Raw genomic sequence first — 16,415 nt, forward strand, 5'->3', positions numbered from 1 at the left:
TTTTTTTTTTGTGTTTTTGTTTTTGTTTTTTTCTTTTTTTTTTGTGTTTGTTTGTGTTTTTTTTGTTTTTTTGTTTTGTTTTTTTTTTGTTGTTTAAATGAGGTTCCTCAAAGCTGAGGCAACGTAACTTTAAAAATCTTGAAACTGATTACTCAGAGGTTTTGAGGAAAAAATGTGCCCGGAGGTTTTGAAAATGTACCCGGAGACTTTATAGAATGTACTCGAAGGTTTTGAAAATGTACTCGGAGGTTTTGAAAATATACCCGGAGGTTTTAAGGGAAAAATGTAGCTCCTCGAAAACTGAGGTAACGTAACTTAAAAAAACCTTTAAACTAATTACTTGGAGGTTTTGGAAATGTACCAGGAGATTGTAAGAGAATAATGTGCCCGAAGGTCTTCAGAATGTACCCAGAGAATTTAAGAAATGTGGCTCCTCGAAAACTGAGGCAACGTAACTTTAAAAAATCTTGACACTAATTACTCGGAGGTTTTAGAAGATGCACCCGGAGGATTTAAGAGAATAATGTGTCCGAAGGTCTTCAGAATCTATCTAGAGGTTTTAAAAGAATAATGTGTCCGGAGGTCTTCAGAATGTACCTAGAGGATTTAGGAAATGTGGCTCCTCGAAAATTGAGGCAACGTAACTTTAAAAAATCTTGATACTAATTATCCGGAGGTTTTAAAACATGCACCTGGAGGATTTAAGAGAATAATGTGCCCCAAGGTCTTCAGAATGTGCCCAGAGGATTTAAAAAATGTGGCTCCTCGAAAACTGAGACAACGTAACTTTAAAAATCTTGACATTAATTATCTGAAATGTTTCAAAGTGGTTCTCAAATTAATCAAAACTTGATGTTTTTGCATAGTTTTTTGTGGTGCATGGATTTTCTCCTTTCCCAATGCATAGAAATATGTTTGAATATTGACTATTGCACAGAAAAATTTCAACCTCACTGTTGCATGGTCATGTGCATGCGTGCATGATTGCATGACAGGAGGAAAAGTTACCTTTATCTCATCATTTCATTTCAGTGTCTTCCTCTATTGAAAACCTTTCTTCCTATCTTTGCACACTCTTCTATGATCTTTTTATGCAATTGCCAATCACTTTATCACAAAAGAACTTTCTTGCTAGTCTTGTCATATCATTCCCAATTCTTAAAGTTACTTCCCGAAGATGGATACCCCCATGAGATCGTGTTCTAATTCAAATTTGATTTCAATGGTTCCATGCCTCTTAATCCTTGAGAAAAGATTCACAAAAATGCTTGTCTCATCATTTAAAACTTTTGATCTTCATATTACAATAACAGAAGTTACTTTACAAAGATGAAGAACTCTCCATTACTTTCAAAGCATCTTGAATTTTGATAAAATTGCCCTACAAAATCAATTTTTTTTATGACTAAAGGTACTTCAAGTTTGGAACAAAACTGAGTCATTTTGACATTTTTCCAACAAGTGATACTTGAATCTTTTAAAAATTGATGATTACTGTTTGAAATGATTTTGGATGAGCCAAATGACAATCTGGTCTTTCATATGGATTGGATGGTTTAACACATCAAGGTCTTGGTAAACAATAAAGATTTTCACCATTTCATGAGGAAAAGAAAAAAAAGTTAAAGTTTCTTTGTCTGAGCTCACAAAGGTATATTGATTTTTTTTTTGCAAAAAGATTCTTTTCAAATCACAATCAAATTTGACACTCTCTAAGCCTCATGATGTGTGGCAAGATGATAAATGTCAAGACTAGCTATTGCAGGCTTAAAATTGTAGAAGGTTATTTTGACAAAGATAGACTCAAAATTCAGTATGGATTTTTTTCAAATGATCTTGAATCTTTAAGGGTGCTTGAGAGTCTTAAACCTTTAGGAAGGTGTCCAACGCATTCAACTACCCTGAAATGGTCCATCTCTAGCGCTTCTTGTTATCACCTTAGTTGGAATCATGAGTGGCTTCATAAATTCCCATCTTCACTTTAGATTACCCTTTTGGGTTTTCACCCTAGAGCTTCATCTTTTTCACTCACTTTTTTTCTTTTTTTTTGTCTTTATTTTCACTCTAGACTGCCCTTTCGGGTTTTCGCCATAAAGCTTCATCTTTCTCACTTGCTTTTTTCTTTTTATTTTTTTTATTCATTATTCCATCATGCACTTGAAAAACTCAAACTTAGTCCAAAATGACTAAAGGGATTCAAGAATGTAATTTTAACAAAGAAAAAAAGTCAAAGTTTCATCTTTCATGTGATGGTCTCTTTCTCTAAGATAGCTCTTCAATTTAAGTATCCACACTTGATCAAAATGGAATTCTTTAAGCACGTAATGTAGACTATGGTTAAAGATTCTTAAAGAAATGGATACACAGGCCCAAAACATGTATTTAAAGGTGATTAAACCAAGGATCATTCATTATTGCTCTAAGGACACTTTTTAAGACATTTGTCCTTTCTCAAAGCATGCTTTTTCCATCATTTCTCTTCTATGCTTTTTTTCTTCCTTTCTTTTTTCAATTTTCATTTTCATTTTTTCTTCTTCATTCATTTTTTCAATCTTCATGTTGATGGATTGAGTTCGAAACTTTCAAGAACTCAACTTCGCATCTAATTCCCATAATATAACAGATGTTCGTTTTTCCTTCAAAATGAATCTTCTATCATCCATGCTTTTGACAAAAAATTTTCTTCAATATTGCCCCCAATGTGGGAGGTGATCCTTGGTTGAGGTGTATTTTAGAGACAATTTAATAGGCTTAAAAGGGTAGCAAGTGGATAATTTCTCATTTATGAAGGGGAAATGAAACATGGCCATTTATCATCTCAACTATAGTCACTTATATTGAAGAGCAAATCCCTAGAAAAGAACAATTTAAGATCAAAGGATTATTTTCCTTCATTTTTCCACTTTTGACACCATTTGAGTATTTCAAGTGCATAATGTCACTATCAACTTTCCTCGCCATTCACTCACTTTCTTTTTTTCTTTTTTTCACTTCACAACTGAAGATTGAATCAACCTTTCTAAAGTGAAAGGATTTATCAAGAATGTTTTCTTTCTTAATCAACCACTCAAATGAAGGCTCAGGAGACAACTCTTAACGATAAATGTTCCTTAGAAGCCTTCAAAGATCTAATATCAGAACACTTTCTCATGATCAACTTTTTTAAGAAACACTTTTGCTAAATGAGAGGGGAAAAAGGGCTATTTTTAAAGCCAATGTGTCTTGGAGGTATTGGGTAATCTTGTTTTTGGTCATCATGCCCCAGAATAAGATCAATGATGGTTTTGAAAGGTTTACATTTGGTATACAGTTGAAAAAAATTTGAGAGGTTTTGGCATATTTGAGACTTTAGCATAGTCTTGACATTTATTAACCTACCACATTCAGAGTTTTTACAAGAGTGCCTGATTTGCTTGATTTTTAAAGAAAAATTTTGCAAAACAATCAATTATAACATTGGTCATTGCCTAAACAAAGATCATTGTCTTTTGGTATCACATGATAAGGTTAATAAACCTTCAAAACTTTGTTTTCTTTTGGACTCAAGTTCTTGAATATCCTTATTTGAATGGTCTTGGGCTCCAAAGTGTTTGAAGAAATGGTTAGAAAATGTTTGCAAGGACAAGTTTGTTCTAAACAGTAACCATCAATTCTTTCGAGATCATGTGCACATTTTATTGCCTAAAACCTTTTTTCGTTTATGACCCTTTTTTCTTTCTTTCTTTCTTTTTTTTTTGTTCTTTTTTTAGTATATATTTTTTTGATTTTTTTTTTGTTTTTATGATCTTGAAAACATGTTATAAAACCTTTATTGAATCAATTGTATCACATCATAAAACTTCAAAAATTTTCATTCAACAAAAACATTAATGCTTCAATTACAACTCTTAACAAAATCGTACTCATGCCATGCATCTAACTACAAAATAAGAACTCCGAATCATCCATTTTTCCTACAAGTAATTTGCTTGAGACATGAGGCTTTTTCAACTTCTGAACACCACTCTATGGCACAACCGATTTTCAACGTTCTATAAGCTCAAGAGTCAAACTGCCATCCTTGATGAGATTTTCAATTTTCTCTTTCAATTGCCTACATTTCTCTGTTGAGTGTCCAATTATCCCCAATGTGATAGTCACATTTAGCATTAGGGTCATAATTCCTTGCCGATGGGTTTAGAACTATCTTCATTGACACCAGACTAAGGTATTGATTCTCAATTAGTATAGGCAAAAGTTTTGAGATTGGCATGGGCAAATGGTGAAGGTTTGGTTTTGGTAATGATTGAGGCATAAGTGGAGGTGTGGGTGCTCTTAGATGAAAAATTGGTTGTGGAATTGGTTGATAGGGACATAGGCTATGGGAAATATGATTCCGAGCGGGGTAGGAAGGTTGGTATGCAGAATGAAGATGGTATGGATTGATGGCCCATGGTTGCTCTTCACATGGGATAACTTGTGCCTCCCCTCTCCTTTTCTTTGAGGCATTACAATTTTCCATGCTATTGACAATATTCTCTTTGATTTTACCCTTCTTAATTGCATTCTCAATCATCTCTCCTGAAATCACTATGTCAGTGAAGTTCCTGGTAACATTTTCGATTAGCCTATCATGGTATGGTGGGGGTAGAGTACCAATAAAAAACATTGTTGTTTCTTTTTCAGTGAGAGGTGGTTGAACCTGTGCAGCGACATTTTTCCATCTTTGAGCATATTCCTTAAAACTCTCAGTGTCTCTCTTCTCCATGTTCAGCAAAGAAAGCCTATCCGGGACCATGTCCAAAACATGTTTATATTGAGCTACAAACGCCCGAGCCAAGTCCTTCCATGTGTGGATTCGATTGCGATCCAGTTGGACGTACCACTTTGCTGTAGCACCAGTGAGGCTGTCTTGGAAGCAATGTATCAGGAGCTTGTCATCATGTGCATGTGCAGCCATCTTCTAACAATACATAGCGATATGAGCTTTTGGGCATTTAGTTCCATCATATTTCTCAAAATCTAGTATTTTGAACTTAGGTGGGATGATCACATTAGGTACCAAACACCAATCTATTGCATCAATAGAACCATAGATGTCAATCCCTTCAATAGCTTTAAGACGCTCACCTAAAAGGTTATGCTTTTGTTGCATTTGCAATTCTTTATTTAGCTCAGAAGATTCTCCTTTCAATTTTTCTTGCTTTCCAGGATTATTAAGTCAGGAGTAGGAGTTGGGTCAGAGAAATTTACCCCCGGAAGAGACACAATTTGCCTTGTCAAGGGCAATTGGCTTTGTCTTTGCAAACCTGATGATCTTTCGAAAGACCTTTCCTCTTTACTAGTAATCATCTCCATTAACCTTTCTAACTGTTCCTTTATCTCATCCTGACGTTTCTCGATCTTGTCCATTCGTCTTGACTGTTCATCTCCCATGATTCTAATTTGAGTCCACGTATCACACAAACAGCCAAAGGGTTTTCTCGAGCTTTTATCTTTGCACAAAATGGAAACAAATTAGATTGAGTGATAAGTTCTTCCTTACTAGAGATCTTCCTAAATGTACTCATTCTTTATACGAAACTTGGAAAAAGATCTTTTATTCCATGAAACCAATGACATTGTTGCCTCTCCTTTTATTGTATGTAGCGAAGTTAAATGACAGTACTTACAAAAAAAGTGGATGAATGATAAATGCATGGGTGTCAAAATCAATGGATGCTTAAATGCATGACAAGATGACTTATGAGTCAATAGATGATGAATGATTCGGGGCACCTTTTATGCATGATGAGATTACAAAAAAATCTAAGTTGTGTAAAACATTTATTTTTCCATTAATCATCATTTTTTTGTNTAAAATCTAAGTCGTAGTAAAACATTTATTTTCCTATTAATCATCTATTTTTTGTTTTATTCTTTTATTATATATATATATATATATATATATTTTGTTGTTGTTTTCTTTTTTTTAGAAATCCTTCCTATTATTATGAAACAAAATTTGATCCAAATTGTGATAATTTTCTTGCATCATTCAAGGAACAAATTCATTTTCTAATAATTGTTCACTAACATAAATCCAAATTTTAAAAGAAATTAAGCACAACTATGTCTAAACATTAATTATCCTAAAACCTTAAAACTTTTACTCAAAAAGAAAAAGTCCTAACAAAGTCCACTTTTGCCACCTAGATGCCTATTTGGATACCTTATCACCCTGTCCGACCATCTTTGCTGGATCAAACCACTTTACATCTATCAATGCTTGTACCTTATGCTTGAATGCAGTATAATCTTCAATGGAATGTCTCATGATTCCACCATGATAATCGCATCTTGCATTTGGATTGTACCACTTTGGATATGGAGGTTTCAAGGGTTCTATAGGCATAGCAGCAACAAGGTGATCCTGAACCAATTGGCGAAAAAGTTCTCCATAAGAAATGGGAATGAGATCCAATTGTTTAGGTTGTTTCTTTTTAGATTGCTTTTGGATAACACATAGGCTAGGAGCAAGGGTGATAGATGATTGTGTGAACAGTTGGGCTCGAGGAGCCTGTTGAGAAGGTGATTGAAAGGTGCTTGGGCAAGGGTGAAAACTTGGACGTAGACCAATGTTCATGGGTTGAAAAGTTGGTCGAAAAGTGGTAGGTTGGAAGTATGTGCTTGGTGGCAAACCACTGTTTAAAGGTGGTGCAGGGCTTAGAGGTCCCATCTTGGATATTGAGCTCTTCAATTCAATCATCTGCATATTGAACTCATCCATCCCTTTTATAACTTTTTTCAAACCTTGATCTTTATTTGGGTCACTAAGCGAAATATTGGTCCTATCAAGGACAAATTGGCCTTCCTTCAATGGTTGCTTGAGGCGTGGTTCAGTTTGAAGCGATTGGAATTCTTGAGGGTGAATCCCATTGGTTCTGTTGAGACATTCAACCATTTCCATCAATTTGGCAATCTGTCCTTTCATCTCTCGAAGATCATGTCTGAACTCCTCTTGATTGCGCTCTAGTGTGCTTATCCTTGCTTCCAATTGATGTTCCATATCCTTCAACCCTTTTTACTCATATAAATTAGAAAAGGAATTTTGAAATTTGACTGAAACCTTTCTAGATGTTTTCCATAAATGTGGATTTATTCTATATCCTTCAAACCTAATAAAACTGTGTGGTTCTTTATTATGGGAATAAATATGGCTAGAAATAAAGAAAAGATGAATACATGGATATGGATGCAAATATGTCATGTGTATGAATGCATGAAATGCAATAATGCTTTGATGAATGGATAAAATGATATGCAATGGAGTACCCTCAAAATGTAAGAAAATTTAAACACTGTACATGCAATGCGAGTACAATAAAAACCATTTTTTTTTAAAATCATATAGAAATGAAAAGTGGAAGATCTATTTAAAATTAAAATCCTTTTTCCTTTTTTTTTCAATTTTTTAATGAAAAACCCTTTTTATTTCTCTTTTCATTCTTATTTAAATGGAAGACCTTTGTTTTTTTTCCTTTCTTTACATTTTTTTCTTTTTTTTTATTTCCATAATGTTATGCAAGAAATCAAAATAGAGAGACTGAGAAGTAATCCTTCATGTGTTCCTATTTAAGGGTACCTCCTTCACAGTATGTTGAAATGGCTTTACCTAAAGGAAGACTACTCACAATTTTCCATATGCTGAGTTTAGGTTACAAACGAAGCTAAAGGTTCCCAAATCGTTCCTCACTGTCATCCATGCGGACTAGTAAAGCACCCCAGTCCTCACCCATTACAAGTTTCAAACGGACTAGGTTCGATTTGAGTGGGAGTCTTCACTAGTCGTGCGAAGGTTATCACCTCACGAGAGCATAGCTACTAAACTCCCTCCTAAAAATAGACATGACCAGGGTAGAGGGCTTATGCATGAATGCAAAATGTGTTGTGTGTTTGAAGGAAAACATCAATTTTGGACCAACAATCTCACATCCCTCTATCCTAAATCCCCACAATTATTGAAAGTAATAAAGTAATAAATATGAGATAAAAAAATGCATCAAACAAAATATGTAGAGCAAATCATTAATACTAAGGAAACATTGAATTATTTAAAGCCTTGGATAACCTATTATTATTTAATGGTTCGACTCTCGGCAGTCTCTAGTGGAGTTGCCAATTGTTGTAACATGTGGGTCTGGGAACCCGACTGCCAGACGCGAGTGAAAACTCTAAAACTAGGAGTCGCCACCAATCTTTTTTATTAGGTGCGATTAGCCACCTATTGACTTGATTCTAATCGACGAAGCCTTAAATTAATTTTAAGTCCGCCGAAGAGAACTTTAAACTGATTTACGATTTTCTTGATCTAGGCTCGGGAGTACAGTTACGCCCGAGGAAAGATTAGCACCCCCAGGATGCCCGTTCCATGAACGGTACCATTTTTTAGATTATCCTATTAGGCTTTAATTTTTTAAGTTCACTATATTTCCTTAGTTATAATTCTCTTATTTTATCTCATATTTAACCTAAAATAGAATGCAAATGTGAGGCAAGATGAAATGCATGGTTTGAGATGAAAAATATCGGATGAATAACCTTTTATCGATGACGTTCTCTTGGATTCGCCCATCATACTGGTGGGATCCGGGGTGTTCTCTCACCTAAGGAATTATCCGAGAAATTCGCCTTCGCAAATTCAACGAATAAATCCTATCATCGGGGTTATCGTATGTTTTTCTTTAAAAAATAATGTTTTGTGAATAATGAACCTAATACGAGCGGAAGCCTTTTATTAGAGATGTTTCCCCGAGCCCTCCCATCATACTGGTGGGATCCGGGGACATCTTTCACATAAGGTACTTTTCAAGAAATACTCGCCTTCGCAAGATCCTTGGAAAATTTCATCATCGGGACTTAACTCATAAACAAAAATACTTATATGCAATGGTATGCATGTTGTAATAAAAATATATGTTATGTTTGTGAAATTAATTATTTTTTTTATTTTAATTATTTATATATTTTTTATTCTTGACTAATTTTTTATATATAATAAAATTTTATTTATTTAAAATAAAAATATCGAAAACTCAGAATCGAGGCCCTCCCATTGTACTGGTGGAGCCTTAATTCGGATTCCAAACCTAGAAAAAATTAGCTCGGGATTGTGACTTCTCGCATCCCGACCAATCATCCCATCATCGGTATAATTTAATGTTATCTTCAATACTTATATTATATATATATATATATATATGTTATTTCCTACTCTATTTTTAATAACCAAAACTTTCTTATTTCTTTATACTTATTATATTATTATACTTTATTTACATAAATATACCCCTTGTTTTTGAAAAAAAAAAACACATAAGAAATTCCTAGGTTCATGTTCCATGAAATTTTTGAACCACAACGAATTATTCCAATTTAACTCCAGACCTTTCACTTTTCCTTTTAACAGACTTTAGAAACAAGTCTCTAATGACACTCAGCAACTAATATATGCCACTCTAGCCATAAAGTAATGAATTTATTATACTAAAAGTTAATAAACTGGAAAGTAATCCACCTTTCTTATGTTTTCTAGAAACAACCAGAGGACAATAGACTTCTTGAAAAACATTAAATGTTTTATATTCACAAACACAATGAAGTTAACTTCTTTGTAATGCCGTTGACATAAAAGTATCAATACTAAATATATATATATATATTTCTACAGTTTTTCTATTCATTTTTATTTTTTTATTTTTATCTCTTTGTTCTTAATATCCATACTATATATATATATACACGTATAATAAATCTTTCTATGTTTTCAATTTATTTTATTTCTATAAAAATCTTATTTTTATTTCTTTATATTCCTAACTTTGCTAGACTCAAACATATATAAATCACATAAATAAACTCAAAATCTCAAACTCACAGATTAACCAAAAGGAAAAGAATTAAAACTTACCTAGAAATAGCTTGAGACTACTAGGCTTTAAAGACTTTCAAGCCTCCTTCTGTGTGCTACACGATCTAGACTTTTTCCTTTAATACACTTCCCAAGCCTCCAGCTCTCCCTTTATTCTCTAAACAACACTCTTTTACTCCACTTTTGCTTCTAAAACCAAAATGACGCCGTTTGATAGAGAAACCTTAGTCAACAAACCCATTTTCCCATCTTCCTTTCTCTATTCTTTTTCTCACTTTCTCTTTTTGTTTCTCTCTCTAACCACCGATTCCCCTACTTCTCTCTAAGCTTTTCCTTCCTCACCCTCCTTTCACCATCGGCAAAGTCTAGATTGGTCCAAATAACTCCGATCTTCCCTCCTTTCGCTAGCTGTGCAGTCACCAAACACCCACAATATTACTTTGCCAACCTTCTACCACCGAAATCCCTCACTAAAACCAAAAATAAAATAAAATAAAAAAATCCCTAAAAACTCAAACTAAAAAAGATCCTTCAACCAAGCTACTATGTTTCTCTACTATATCATTGTGTATTTTTATGGGTTTTTTGCTTGTTTTTGGGGTTGATTCTGGCTGCTAAACTAAGGTTTTTTTTTTTTGTTTGCTGCTGTTGTTTTTTGATTTTTTGCTCCGAATGCCCCCATTTTGTTGTGCTACAATGGGGTTTTTATACCCCATTCTTCATGCTTCATTCTGCAGGCTCCATTCCACTACACTGTCAGACGCGAATTTTTTGCGTCTGGCACTGTAGTGGTGCCTGGTACTGGCAAGGCGTCCCCGCCTTACTAATACTTTTTTTTCTTTTTTTAATTTTTTAATTTTGTTTCTAATTATTTAATTAATTAATTTTTAAATTTTTTGTTTATCTAAGCAAAATTACAGTGTCTACAATTCTTATTGCAAGTAATATAATCACATCCTAAAAAAAAATAAGAATCTATTAAGTAAGAAAAAATATACCTTTTATTTTGAGATTTTTATTTTTGGACACCATCACACCAATGAATAATTTCTTGACCCACAAGTTTACCACTTATTCTTCAAGAATGCTTTCAACTTGAACCTTGAGTGGACAAGGTATGGAATGCTAAATTACAAGATGACAGTCGATTTTGTCTCTCTTTTCTTCCTAAAAATTAATGGTTATTTTCTTTCAAAAAATTTAGCCAAAAAATAATTCAAGCTTATTAACAATGAAATCACTCCACCATAGATTCATGGTTGCTCTCTTGGATTAACTATAATTATAAGAAATAATTCACTGCTTGATATTAATTATTAGTTGTCCAATTACAAACCTTATATTGTGAACCCTTATAAACATCGAATGATAAAAAGTGAAATTACCGTTTTACCTTTTATATCAATTTTATCCCTTAGTCTCAAATTTCATCCAATTAGTGATTCAATATTTAAGATCTAATTTTTTGAGTATCTAGATGTGATGAGTAGGTAATTCATCAATCCATTGAGCCCAGATTAATCACCAATTTTTTGAAATTATTAAAAATGATGTTAATGCTATGAACTCCATTATTTGGATATATGTTCCCAGATGTTAGTCTCGATTATAATCCCAAAATATGGAGTCTAGATCAACACTTTATGATGATCATGCTCATGGTAAATCAAAGATTATAAGGAAATTAAACATGAGTCCATTATCCATCAGGATTTCGGTTCTACTATAAGCAAATGCATAAGTGTGAGATTAAGATTTAAGTCACGGTTAAACTTAAATTTAATTCTCACATGATTCTAGTTCATGTTATAGTGTCATTACTCGAAATCAACCATTTCGATGATTTGAAACTCATCATTCCCTCGAAGTAAATCATATTCATTTTGTTGGAAGTAATTTGGACACTACTGCCTTAACACAATAAAGTGACCAGTTTTATTATATGGTTGTGAATAATTTTTAGATTCAATTAAAATTATGTCTTTTATGTATGACTCTTCATACAAATGTATTTTAATATCCCAATAGAATCATGGTACCTTAATAACTTGATAATGAATGCTTACTTAAAACAAACTCTTCGTCTTATTATCAAAATGTACTTTCATTACAAATTTAATGAAATTAAGTATGAGAATATACTTGCTTTCCGAGGCACCATATTCTCAAAATTCCTAACAGCTTCACCATTTGGTATTTGGATATTTATTTGTTATTTACTCTTTATTTTTTTTATTTCATTTCTTTTGTTTCTCTCTGTGGGCTTTTAGTTTTTTTCCCATCGACATGTTTTTCTCCTAATATTGAGTTTGTTTTTTACTTTGCATTTTCATTTATTGTTCGGTTTTTCTTTGTCTGATGTTGGCTTTATTTTGATCTCTATATATAAAATAGTCCAAGATTTGCATTGTGAAGTGCAAGGTTAAGAGTTAAGATTTCTCACTTTCCACTATTATGTTTTTTATCATTAAACATTAGTTACTGTGCCAAAGTGCCTTATGTTTGGTTTTTGGTTGATTCAAGTTTCTAGCCATGCAAAACTCTTTTATTTTTTAATATTTTAATGTTAAATGGATATGAAGTTTTGAAACTTTTATTTTTAGCTTTACCAATATGTCTCTAAGATCCATGGTTTTAAGGCATTGTTCTCTGTTAAATTACTTTTCTTCTACAAAACTCATCTATCTTCTCTTATTTTTATATTTTTAGTAAAATTTCATTAGCAGCAACTTTATTTATAAATTATTTGCTAACTTTCATCATTGTATATTTCGTGTTTACTTATATATATTTTGTATGTGGGTTTTCTGATGAATTTTATTGTATTTTTTTGTAAGTTATGCTCTTTTGCATGTTGCTTTAGGTTTTGGTATTTGATTTCTTTTGTTTTTTATAATGAGATTTTAGTTTTTTTTTCCATAATTTTATCATATTTTTTTTATAGGTTGTGAACTTTTCTATACTGTTTTAGGTTTTTGTATTTGAATTCTTTTGTTTTTCTCAATGTATTTATAGTTTTTTTTTTCAATTGACGGTGTTTTTTTTCCCACTGTTGGGTTTGTTTTTAACTTGCTTTTTCATTTATTGTTTTATTTTTCTTTGTGTGATCTTGTGTTTATTTTGTTCTCCAAGTACAAAAAAGTTTTCAAGATTCCTATTGTGAAGTGTAAAGCTAAAAATTGAGATTTTCTATTTCCCATTATAAATTTTTTTTTACCCTTAGACATTTTATGTTCGATTTTTGGTTGATTCAAGTTTCCAGCCATGCAAAGTTTTTTTTTTTAGTACTTTAATGTTAAATGGATTTAAACTTTTGAAACTTTTATCTTTAGCTTTAACAATGTGTATCGAAGATTCATGGTTTTAAGGCATTATTCTTTGTCACATTATTTTTTTTTTTTGCAAAACCCATTTGCCTTTCCTTTTCTTTTTTATATTTTTAGTAAGTTTTTATTGGTAGTTGTAGACACAATTTTTTTATGTGCTTTTATTATATTATTTTGTTATATTATTTTTATTGGTTTCATAGTTTAAGTTAATTTTAAATCCAATGTAAAGTTAAGCTTGGAACTTTAGTTTGTGGCTCGAAAACAGACCCAGAAAATAGTGAAATTAGAATTTCAAATCAAACAAACTAAACAAGATTAAAAGCAATAATTAAGAATTAAAACTTGCTAAATTATAGACTATTTTGGAAGCATAAAGAACAAAAAAATAAAATATAAAAAAAAGAAAAAAAGACTAGTTTAGCAGGGTGCGTTTGCACCCTGCCAAGAACACCTTGACTATACCAGAAACAAAAATTCGCGTTGGGCAATGGCTTCACGATGCTGGGGATAACAAGTGGCTGCATCCCCTAGCATCAAAAGAGAATTATAAAATTGCCTTTTCTCAACTTAATAAGGGGTTGGGAATTTAAAAAAAAAAAAGAACCTGGGAAAGAAAAAAATCACAGCTTTGAGCCTAGCAAAAAAAAAAACCTAAAAATTTCAGAAAACCCTCGAACAAAGACCCTAGAAATCCCTACTGCAAATCCTAAGTAACCTAGAGTCGAAAATGTTAGCTTTCCTATTTTACCAACCAACATAATACCACAACCAAAAAAATAAAAAAAATACCAAAATCTACGAAAAGAATAAGAGGCAATCAGAGGGAAAAAAGAGATTTTCTTTTTTGATTTTCATGAGTTACGGGGGTGAGATTTAGAGTTCTTGAGATTCTGATTGGAAAAGAAAGAAGATGTTTAAAGGTTTTTGAGGTTGTTTTAAAGGGTGAAGAAGAAGGAGATAGGGTTGAATGTTTTTAGGTTTTTTATCATAGAGAGAAGGGGGAGGAATCCGTTGAAGAGAGAGAAAAGGAAAAAGGAAAGTGAAAGGGGAAAGGAAAAAAATAGGTTATATGTCACGACCCGGTACTCCCATTTAGCCCATGACAACCTTCGCGGTGTCTCCGTAGACACTCATTACCCGAAATGTTAACCCGAAACCCTGCAAGGCTTTAATATTAGTTTCTCATTTCCCTTGTGAGCAACCATTGCCAAATATCGTGTTCTAAAAGATTTTAAGCTGTTTCCAACTTAAAACAAATAAAATAAAATATTAATTTTCGTCTCACAAGGGTATTTTGGTCATTTTTTTAAAAATTTCAAAACCAGCTAATAATGTAGTATACAAGTGCTGAACACATATTTCAAAATCAAAAATAAATTTAGATGTTTAAAACATTCGTTTAAAACGAAATTATGATTATTTGGATATAATAAGAAAATAAAATAAATATTAAGTAAAATATTCTATTTTCTTATTAAACAATATTTTTAGAGTTATACGTAAATAATTTTTGTAGCGTAAAAGCAAAGTAAATTCAGACATACTGTAATACAGTAAACCAGAGTATTTAATTTAATTTACAATGACCAGTGGGCCCCCAAATAACGAAAAGTAAAGAGGACTGTGAACCTACAGTTTGGAGAACGCAAATCCAATAGTAGTCCTCGATGAAATCAGCTATTTACAGCCTAATCTAAGCCTAAAATGGATGGAAATGAGGGTGGTGAAATTATATAATCCCAGTGAGTAAACAAACATCATCCGAAATATCTAAAGTTGAGTAAAAGGAGATAATTAAAATATTTCATCTCAATATGTATTTCATAACATAAATATTCATTTCATTTAAATATTCAACATGGCTTATGAGTATCTTAAAAGCTTGGCTCCTGTCAAAATCATTCTCGGGGATACCTTGGTCGAGGCATCTAACTGAGTCCACTAAAGTTGTTAAAAAGTTCATATACATGTAAACATATTTTTAGTTTGAAAAGCACAACCATTCATTGGCGTTAGTGGAGTTCATCATCACGAGGTGGTTCGGCGTGACCTGAACTTTGTCCATACCTCAGGAGATACCCTACGCGCCTCTCCGACCGAGGTACATATATATATATATCCGGATTTCGTGCCCCTCTAATAGGCTGGTCCACAGAATCTGCTTACTGCAGTAAGCTAAACCTACTATACAATAAAATTTTGACAGCATGACAGGGCTAATATTTTACTACCCAGCCTGCAATGGTAAAATAAAACAATTCATACAATTCATAAAATACAGCACAACTAGTCATGCCAACACAAGAACAATATAACATAAGCCATCAATTTCAATAATAAATTTACAACATACCGATGGTCTCCAATTACTCTCTTTTTCAAAATCATTATTCAATTTCAAGACAATTTATAAAATCTTTTTATGTAAACACATTTTGTTTGTAAAACACAAAAATTTACCATTTAAACTCATTTTCATAAAATTTCACCAAAATTGATTAAAACATACTTTAGATAATTAAAATGATGGTAAGGTTACTCACTATTTCAGGAGTCGAATTTCTAGAGTACTCTGACTACCGATCTTCGGGTACAATTTCCTTACCTTTATCGGAGGATTCACCACTTGACATAGTACAAAATCAAGAAACTTACTACATTGGTACTAAATCGAAATTAAACTAATTTAGACTACTAATGCATGATATGGAATGCAAAAATGTCCGAATAACCGTTTAAATACGGTATTCGACCTAATTCGTACTATTCTCGGTGTAATTGGCTAAAACCTCCAATTTAACTCCAAATCGATTTCTTTCACTTTCTACACTCCAATTATACTTAAAATACCTCAATGACTGTGAATGTAATTCAATTTATCAGTCCGAACCATAAATCGCACATGTCTATACATTAGGTAAAAATTTAGATTTTCCTGCTAAAATTTTCCATTAAATTTCTAGCCTCACCAATCATTAAATACCACCAAAATATCATGAAATATCATCAATTTCAGCCTCAATATCCTCCCTAGAAAATTAGGCCTCTTGTGGGTTTGTGAAGAACAAAGTGATTTCTTGCTAGATTTTCATACTTTCCATTACTAAACAACCAAAAACACTTAATTAACTTGAAATCTAGCAAAATCAATGCTCAAAACCTCTCCTCTCAAATTCGGCCAGCATGGGTTCATCATG

General features: G+C 32.4%; 1 protein-coding gene across 7 annotated transcripts; it reads right to left on the reverse strand.

The window, feature by feature from the left end:
* Positions 6,035 to 15,844, reverse strand: LOC108660784. 7 transcript variants are annotated; one of them, XM_018115159.1, is made up of 2 exons: positions 15,762 to 15,844; positions 6,035 to 7,038 (listed from the first exon to the last, which is right to left on the reverse strand). In XM_018115159.1, the coding sequence occupies exon 2, from the start codon at positions 7,025 to 7,027 to the stop codon at positions 6,179 to 6,181; it is 849 nt and encodes a 282-aa protein (XP_017970648.1). In that variant the 5' UTR covers positions 7,028 to 7,038; positions 15,762 to 15,844; the 3' UTR covers positions 6,035 to 6,178. The 7 variants fall into 7 exon arrangements, 2 of the variants coding, with proteins under 2 accessions (XP_017970648.1, XP_017970647.1); XM_018115158.1 differs by lacking the exon at positions 15,762 to 15,844 and adding an exon at positions 10,888 to 10,952; XR_001926471.1 differs by lacking the exon at positions 6,035 to 7,038 and adding an exon at positions 15,328 to 15,362.

Source organism: Theobroma cacao, chromosome 2 (assembly GCF_000208745.1).
Source record: "Theobroma cacao cultivar B97-61/B2 chromosome 2, Criollo_cocoa_genome_V2, whole genome shotgun sequence".
NCBI classification, from domain to species: Eukaryota; Viridiplantae; Streptophyta; class Magnoliopsida; order Malvales; family Malvaceae; genus Theobroma; species Theobroma cacao.

Coding starts and splice junctions, on each gene's coding strand:
- LOC108660784 (XM_018115158.1), bottom strand. CDS start 10,921: ATGGTGTCCAAAAATAAAAATCTCAAAATAAAAG. Junction 7,039..10,887: donor TAAAAATCTCAAAATAAAAG/GTATATTTTTTC, acceptor ATGAGTAAAAAG/GGTTGAAGGATATGGAACAT.